General features: G+C 58.3%; 1 protein-coding gene across 1 annotated transcript; it reads right to left on the bottom strand.

Moving 5' to 3' along the window:
- Nucleotides 1-262: 262 nt before the first annotated feature.
- GDPD2 (glycerophosphodiester phosphodiesterase domain containing 2) lies at nucleotides 263-8063 on the bottom strand. The gene is made up of 15 exons (XM_010170063.1): nucleotides 7950-8063; nucleotides 6696-6799; nucleotides 6529-6622; nucleotides 6230-6289; nucleotides 5775-5873; nucleotides 5309-5402; nucleotides 4727-4872; nucleotides 4383-4465; nucleotides 3707-3857; nucleotides 2939-3154; nucleotides 1915-2066; nucleotides 1421-1568; nucleotides 1102-1184; nucleotides 617-645; nucleotides 263-315 (listed from the first exon to the last, which is right to left on the bottom strand). Exons 1-15 carry the CDS (start codon nucleotides 8061-8063, stop codon nucleotides 263-265), a joined length of 1626 nt encoding a protein of 541 aa, XP_010168365.1.
- Between the last annotated feature and the right edge of the window lie 226 nt (nucleotides 8064-8289).

Raw genomic sequence — 8289 nt, 5'->3', positions numbered from 1 at the left:
AGCCCTCAGGCACAAGCCAGCCCCAGGCAACCCCTGCAAAGGCTCCAGTTCCTCGCTGCCAGTGGGAACTGGGAACCCAGTTCCACGTGTTTTCAGTTGAGGGCAGTTGTGCACCATGCAAGGAACCAGGAAGGCTACAGGAGAGGACAGGAAGCTCAGGAAGGAGTCTGGTAAGGAAAGGAGCCTCGGAGCTGGCCTGAGGAGTGCTCTCCACTGGAGCTGTGCAGGGCTCTGGCTGCCCATCCCCGTGGCTGATGCAGGGTCACTCTTGCATCAAGCTGTTGATCTTTGTGAGCAGCACGTCCGTCTCAGACTCTGGGGAGATAGAGAGAAAGAACAGTCATTGCAGGCAGCCACCATCCCACAGTGACAGGCAGAGCAGCCTGAAAAGCAGGTTTGAGGAGACTCGGGGAATGTGGGATTCCCCAGCACTATCCCACAGGGCTGTTTGCTAAGAGCAGGACAGGAACTCCCTGGGCTGGGATTCCCTTCCCTCCCCAGCCATTCCAAACCACTCTGTCACGTTCGGCTGGAGAAAGCTGCCTGCCTGCCAGGGAGAGTCCCGCAGGCGCAGCCTGGCTCCGAGGGAGGGGAGCTCACATCCATGCGCACTCACCCGCTGGCCGTCTTCTCTGGGAGCATTTCCTAGGAGATGGAATAGGATCGATGTTAGCATGTCTGTCTGGCCTCCCCCTTCCCTTCCCCCAAGCTCCCAGCTGGTGACTGTGGGGCCCCACAGGACACACAGTCCCACAGGGATCTGCTCTCCGTGCCTGCAGCACTGGTAAAGGAGCAGGTCCAAGGTCCCCCAGCCTCAGCCTGCCAAGCCTGGGGGTGCAGAGCGAGTTACCAAGTGTGAACTAAGGCATCCAGCAGCTCAAGGAAGGGTCAGGCCAGATTTTTAGCTGCAGCCTGGTGATAAAAGCTGCCTCCACACACTGCTGTCTCACTTAGCCAGACAGGAGAGGACTCCCCAGGATCTCTGTCCAGAGAAGGGTGGCAGCAGATGCGACTAGGCTTGGGTATGTACCAGCCACCCAGGGCACTCTACAGCCTCCCCCAAAAGACCTGTCCCAGGAGGGGGAAAGGGAGCAAACGTACTTCAGCAAGAGGAAGGCCCAAAGGATGGCAAGGAAGGAAGCGCAGTCTACAACAATCCAGATCATGAGGTACGTGCTGCTGGGCTGCAAGGTAACAAGACAAGCCATGAACACCAGCCAGAGGTGGTGTGCTGGTGGCACAGCCCAGCCTGCTGTGGCAGCAGTCCCTTCCACAGGGTCACACATGCCCATGCCAGCACAGCACTGAGCAAAAGCCACCCTCCAGGCAGCTGGCTGTCCAGGGCTGCTGCAGAAAGGGACCCACAAGTGTCTGGGGCACAGGGCTGTGGGGCAGGGTGAAGGATGGAGAAGTCACTTACAAGCAGCCAGATAGGGTGTTTCATCTCCTTCAGCACCTGGCAGGCGTTGGTGGTGACAGAGCTCACCCCAGAGCACCAAAGCACGGAGAAGAGCCAGGGCTGGTTCACCACGTACAAGTTGACAGAGATGTTGTCCTGGCGGTACTGCCTGCACAGGGACAGCCATGGTCAGAGCAGCAGACAGCAGGGTGCCGGCACACTCAGCATACAGCCAGAGAGGACTGTCTATCTGGGATGTGATCCAGCATTCGCATCCACAGGGAGCAACTGTCTGGAGACCCAGGGCAGATTTGCTGGCAAGGCAGAGGACTGCAGCCAGCTCCATCTCCTGCACCAGCACTACCTGATAAGGCATGCTTATCCACAGGGCTGTAGATGCACCCTGCCCTTCCCAGCAGTGTGCCAGCACTCGGCCTCAGCTGGCCCTCACCTCTGCTGGCCCCTGGGCCAGAGCTGGGACAGCGCCCAGGCCCCACAGCTCCCAGGGCTCTCACCTGATCTCCTCAGAGGTCATGTCCTGGTAGGGCAGATTGACATGCAGCAGTGGCTCCTTCTCATTCTGGAGCCTCTTCCGGCCATAAACTTGCTGAATGTCTGGGGCTTGTTGTTTGACCTGTTCCCTGAACCCATCTGGCAGCCAGAGGACCTAGGCAAGAGCCAGAGAGCACATGCAGAGGAGAGGTGCTCCAGAGAGCTTGCTCTCTTCTGATATTTCCTTGCAGGTCCAGGCACACATCTTGCTCAGACAGCTGCTTCCTGCCCCCTTCTCCACACTCAGCTCCTCCATGAGGATCTCAGCCAGGACAGTCTCCTAAGAGCTCATCCCAGCCAAGAAGTAAGCACAACAGACCCCACTGCGGGGAGAAAGCAGTTCCAGCCTAAGAAAGCTGCTGCAGTTATGTCCTTTCTGAGTCCTTGAATGGATCAAGCAGTGCATCCTTTTGGCCCCAACTCTACAGCAAGAAGACACCTTGGATCAGCACTACATTACAAGTCTTTGATGTGTCCCTTCCTGTTCCACATTCCCAAAAAGCCAAGAATGGAAAGAGATAGGGAAAGTGATTTGGGGGCTAATTCATCCCCTCAGGGCAGCACATGTCCTGTGCTGCAGAGGTTGGATGAAGTGCAAAGGCAACACAGGAGTTTGCAGCAGAAGTCCAAGAGCTGCAGGGAAAGGTGTGGCATAGCACGAGGAGGTGGAAGCCTGAGCATTATTTTCCTGCTCTTGCTACCACTGTTGGTCCCCTCCCTAGACTGAGTCACTGTTTACATACCAGGGTGGTCAGGGCTGGGGAACCAGAATATTTGGAGAGGTCTGAAGCTGTAGGCATTAACACCAAGAAGCCTTATTATTGGCAACTTCTCTCAGCTAGAGAAGCCCATGTCTGGACAGGGCTCACACATGGGGATGTGGTGTGTGGGGTGGCAGGGATGCTCAGTGGGGTTGTTGGGGCACCTCCCACCACAGCAGGGGTGTGACAGCAGGGCTGGGCAGTGGTGGGGCAGTGGCCAGCTCACCTGCTGTAGTGGGATGCGAGACTGTAAGATCACTTCCAGGGTGGCATTGACAAAGCTCTGGTAGTCACTGTGGTTCTCAGGCCGGAGGTCAAACATGATGGAGATATTGCTCTGCTTGGCTACCTCTAGTGCCTGTTCCAGGGATGGGATCCTCTGTTTAGTTGCCTGGTAGCGATCGTCAGCAGAAAGACTCTGCACAGTGGGAAACGGCCTCCGCTGCAAGGGTGAGAGGGAGTCAGTCATCATAGGCAGACCCCCTGTAAGCATCCACCTCCCAGACTGGTGCCCATCTCTAGCTCTCAGTTTCCTACAGTGGCCTCTCCACGTGCTCTCCAGTGCAGACAGACACAGGGATCCTTCCCTGCACATCCATGGAGCACCTCTACCCTTCTCCCTGTTAACAGCACAGTTCAAGCAGCCTCAGCATCTGTGGGCATTCAGAGCAGCTCAGCAGTTGGTTAGTCACCTTTTGGGAAGAGCCTTGCCACAGCTGCCTCCAAGCCCAGGCAGGCTGTGCAGCTCAGAGAAAATGCACGAGATATCTCCCTCAAACCAGCCTCCTCTGTGACTCAGCTGAGGAGTCAGAACAAACCCCAGCTTGGGGCATAACCACACCCAAGGGATTCATGCAGGTATGGAAGTGCTTCTGCACCCTGTCCAGGTGTCTGCCAGGACCAGGGCTGCAGAGGGAACTTTCCCCAGGGCAGGGCTCATGCTTCACCCACAAATACACCCATCCATGACCAGGCACCCCAGGGGCATCCTGACCTCCAAGAACCAGCTGCCAGCATCCAGCTGCTGGAGGTCTGTCCAGTTGAAGGCAGTGCTGTTCAGGGCAGCCCTCTCAGGGAATACAGCCTGCACGTTGGTGGTCCTGGTGAGTTCCTCGTCATGCATGAGGAACGGGACCCCGTCAGCACTGGCAAAGGAGCAAAGAGGGAAGCTCTGTGTTGCAAGCTGTTTGTCTCCTATCCCTGCCCTGGCATTTCTGCCCCCTCCCAGCCACCCTGCTGGAGTAATGCCCACCCTTACGCCTACTTGTGGTCCTCTACACAAAAAAGAGTGTCTGGAAAGCACAGAGCACCTGGAGACCAAGCCAGGAACCAAGCAGTTCCTTGCTCACTGCAACAGCTGTCCTCCTATCAGGACTGCATGAGATGAACTAGAGCCAGGGTCTGTTTTCCAAACAGTGCTCCTCCCACCTAATGCCCTGGAAGGCAACCTGCGTGGGGAGGACAGAAACCCAGTACCTCTCCCAGATCATTGGGACACCAAGTTGGAGCCATCCCATACTGGGAAGGTGGGAACAACAGAGCCCTTTGAACAGGGCTGCCTGCCAAGCTATACCACTCTTCCAGGTGTGTTCCAGAATGCCCCATACAGGAGGTGACATCCCAGGATACATAGGCCCCTTCCTCCCTCCAAGTCTCTGCTGCCCCTTTACCTCACCATGACGTCTGTCTCAAAGACTTGCACATCACAGTCCACCGCTTTGTGCAGTGACATGAGGGTGTTTTCAGGGGCCAGCTGTAAAATAAACAGTGTTAGTGCAGAGGGCACAGGCAGAAAGGGGCAGGAGGCAGGTGCTCACCCTGCATGGCTGCACCCAGCAGCTTGGCTGGGCTCTAGGGCAACCACTGGGCTGGCCAGTGCTCATCCAGGCCTGCAGCAGCAAGAGTCTGATGCCAGTGCCCCACAGCCAGGCATGGCCTGGTTTTTGCTGGCAGAGCAGCCTGTCCCATCCACCCTGACCACTGTGCCAGGATGCTGTTGGTTCTGGTCACTCACCATGGGGGCTCCTCGATGGCCAACCAGGGCTGGTTTGGGGGGCAACTGGTTCTCCTCCATGATGCAAGGGGAGGTGAATCCCAGGGGAGCCAGATACAGCGCGATCATCACCGCACAGTACACAAGCAGCAAAAACACCTTGAGACCTGCAGACAGAGACAGAGAAGTTAGAGGGGTGAGGTGGAGACAAAGTATTTTGCAGGCCATCGGGAATAAGCCAAGGCTGCTTCACCTGGCATTAACTTAGGGTTGCCCTAGGTCAGGCGTTGCATCTTCAGCCTCAGGAACACTGCAGAGTTATTCTTGGCCCACTATCTGTCCTTGCATCCCAACCCAGCACTTCTGCAGGACTCAGTCTGCCATCTGTAGCCCTCCTTCAGCTGCAGAGCAGTGAGGGCTGAAGCTGCACTAAGGGCTGGGCATAAGAAGCAGCAACCAAGAGCAGGCATTGAGTCCTGGGCACGTGTTCCCACTGCACTGATGCTCTCTGTGCACCACTCTGCCACCAGTGCTGCTTGGTTGGGTGGTAGAAAGCAGCGCACCAGCAGAGGGGGGAGGGTGGAGACTGTGGAGGGGGATTACCTGTGTTGCGGGTGCGGTAGGTGAAGCTGGCCAGGGGCCAGGCAAGGAGTGTCATTCCCCCCACGATTCCAATGTGCAGGAAGGGACCTGTTGCCTGGGGAGGCAAAGGCAGGGTGTCAGCCATCACCAGCCCAGCCCCTGTCCCCAAAATCCACATGTTCCAATGCCAGGGATCTGCCACTGCAGCCAGCGCTGCTGGATGAAACACAGTGCCAGGGAGGGAAGGACAGGCTCCTGGGGGGACTGAACAGACTCCCTGCTCAGGTCCAGCCACTGTTCATCACCCAGGCAGGACTGCAAAAGCAGGAGGAGCACCATGCCTGGCCAAGCAGCAGAAGTCAAGGGCAGGGAGTTAACTCCCATGGCACACAGCCATGCTGGGGGCTCCAGTCACCACCCTTCAGTTCATCCTCTCAGGCCAGGTACTGGGTACAGCAGGGGAGTCTCTGGTATCGAGGTGACTCACCTGCAGGGAGATACGTGCACTTCTCCACTCCTCCGCCCACTTTATTCCCAGCCCTGTGAAGGCTGCAGCCACCACCAGGGCAGTTAAGATCAGCAGGGCCTGTGGGGCAGAGCACAGGGCAGTTAGGGGAGCACACAGCATCCTGAAGGCCATCATGGCAGGGCAGGCACAGTTCTCCTTATCCCTTCTTCCTGAGCCCCTGAAAGTCCTGAGACCCCACTTCCCCTTTTGGGTTTGTAGCTGACCTCCGTACCCCCTGATTTGAGCAAGGGGAATATTCCCATGCCAGAGATGTGGGCTGGGGGACTAACAGTTGCAGCCCAGCTCAGCAGGGACACACAGCCACGCACTGGGGTCACAGCAGCCGTACACAGCCTCACTAGGCTGGCTGCAGCTTCCCAAGGTGCAAGGGCAGGTAGAGCAGGCACCATCGCCCTGCACCTGGAGTCTCTCACCTTGTGCAGCCAGTGTAGCTTCAAGGGCTGGCCACAGAGCTGCAGGCACAAAGCAAGAACCTGTGAGAAGAATAAGGAGATGTCAGAGCTGGGCTGTGCTCCGCACATCAGCACTGTAAGGGCACAGGACTCAGCCACAGGAGTTCTGGGCTGAGGTCTGTGGCCACACTCAGGCTGACACAGCTCCACCAGGCTGGATGCTGTGGGCTCCACCCGGCTCTGCACAGAGCACAGCAGCCAACCTGTGCTCAGCACAGCTCCGTACCCCCACCAGCCCAGGCAGGATCATCAGGGCTCACCAGCAGCACAGCTGAGTAGGTGATCAGCACGGCCGTAGCTATGAGCAGGACCAGAGACCAGTCTAGCCACAACTTCTTCTTCTTGAACATGAACCTGCCAGCAAAGGGGATGGTCAGAGGGGCAGGGAGGACATGGGAAGCAAAGCTGGATGTGGGATTCTACTCACTCATTGAAGTTGTGGAAATCATTGAGGACGATGATGACAAAGTAGAGCCACACCAGTGTGAAGAGGAAGACACAGAAGAGGAAAAGGAACCAGCTGCAGTCGCACTGAAAGCCAGAGATGACAACTATGCACACGCCTGCAGGGCACCTAGCCCCAGGCCAGGTTGCTGAGACCCCTGGGGAGCACCCAGCCTGCAGCAGGGTGCACAGGGGGTCACAGTGGCCTCGTGGGTTCAGGCACTGAGCTGCCCCATGGAGAGGGAACAGAGCCCTACAGGAGAGCTCTTTTGGGTGCACCCATGTAGCAGGAAGATGGACCAGCATCTCCTATAACAAGCTAAAAAGCTGCCTATGCCAGGCTGGGGAGGACAGCCCTTGTGGCAGGACTGCCCTCCTTTCCCATGCAGCAGCCCCTGGGAGCAGGCTGCGACTTTGGACACAGGAAGGGGCAGGGAGCCAGGTCCTGTTCCCTTCTAGCTGGGTGATCTGCAGGCTGGCAGAGGGGGGTGCTGTGCCTCAGAGCTGCCATTGCAGTGGTGAGCCTGCAGACTGCTCCTGCCTGCCCAGACGAAGCCAGGTCCAGCTTCAGGTTCTCCAGCCCCCAGCCTCACGTACACGGGGAGGTGAGGGGTGCCACAGGTGCTGAGCGGGACACCCAGCAGCCCAGACCGGCTCGTGCATTTGGGGCAAGATGGGACAAGCAGCGGCACAGCCACTCCCATGGGAGTTGGAGACCTCAGAGAATCTCAGGGCCTCACCCCTCCCAGGTTACAAATTCCTGGGGACACCCCCTTCCAGCACCCCATCAGCAGGGACTGCACCCAGCCCAGGAACTGTGCCTCCCATGTGCCTTGCCAGGCACTCAGCGCCCCGGGACCTGCCTGCCACGCTCAGCCCTTGGGCAGTGCAGTGTTCTGCTCCAGGCACATGCGAGCCCTGACACAGACACATGGTTGGCTGGGCAAGGGACAGCCACAGCTCAGCTGTGCTGATGCCAGTGCACTGCTCTACCCTTCTTGTCACCCAGTGAGAACAAACAACTCACCCTCTCACTGCTCCAGGCTAGGGTAGTCCCAGACAGAGAGGGGTGCCAGGTAGCATCACAGCTCTCTGGGGAGCAGGACCAGTGGCAAGGGGTCAGCAGCCCAATGTCTGGGCTGAGCCCCAGAGCCGGAGCCCTTCCCCACCCCAGTCACCACTCAGCCCCCCACGCAGAGGCTGGCCAGCCCCAGCTCAGCATCACCCATGGTATCACCTTGGTGGTTCTCAGGCCCCTCCTCTTCTCCTTCTTGGCTGTGATCCACTGGCAGCTGTAGAGGCAGAGCAGGCAAGTGGCACAGGGGCGGCAGCTGCCAGGGGGGTCTGCCATAGCGTGGGGCTGGCCCAGGCCAAAGGTCAGGCGTCCTGCGGGGGATGCAGACAGCATGTTGGCACAGACCACCCCGCATCGTCCCTTCTCCCCAAGGGGATGGGGCTCTGCAGCACCCTGGGTCCAGGTACCCCAGCAAGTTTCTGCCCCTGGAGCTCTGGGACATAGCGGTGCTGCTGGCAGTGTCCCCAGGGAAGGCGCGGTGCCAGGGAAAGCGGGAGCACGG

This window comes from Antrostomus carolinensis, unplaced genomic scaffold (genome assembly GCF_000700745.2).
Source record: "Antrostomus carolinensis isolate BGI_N321 unplaced genomic scaffold, ASM70074v2 scaffold38366, whole genome shotgun sequence".
Classification (NCBI taxonomy): domain Eukaryota; kingdom Metazoa; phylum Chordata; class Aves; order Caprimulgiformes; family Caprimulgidae; genus Antrostomus; species Antrostomus carolinensis.
The sequence above is the reverse complement of the archived record's forward strand: the minus strand, read 5'-3'. Positions and strand labels throughout refer to the sequence as shown.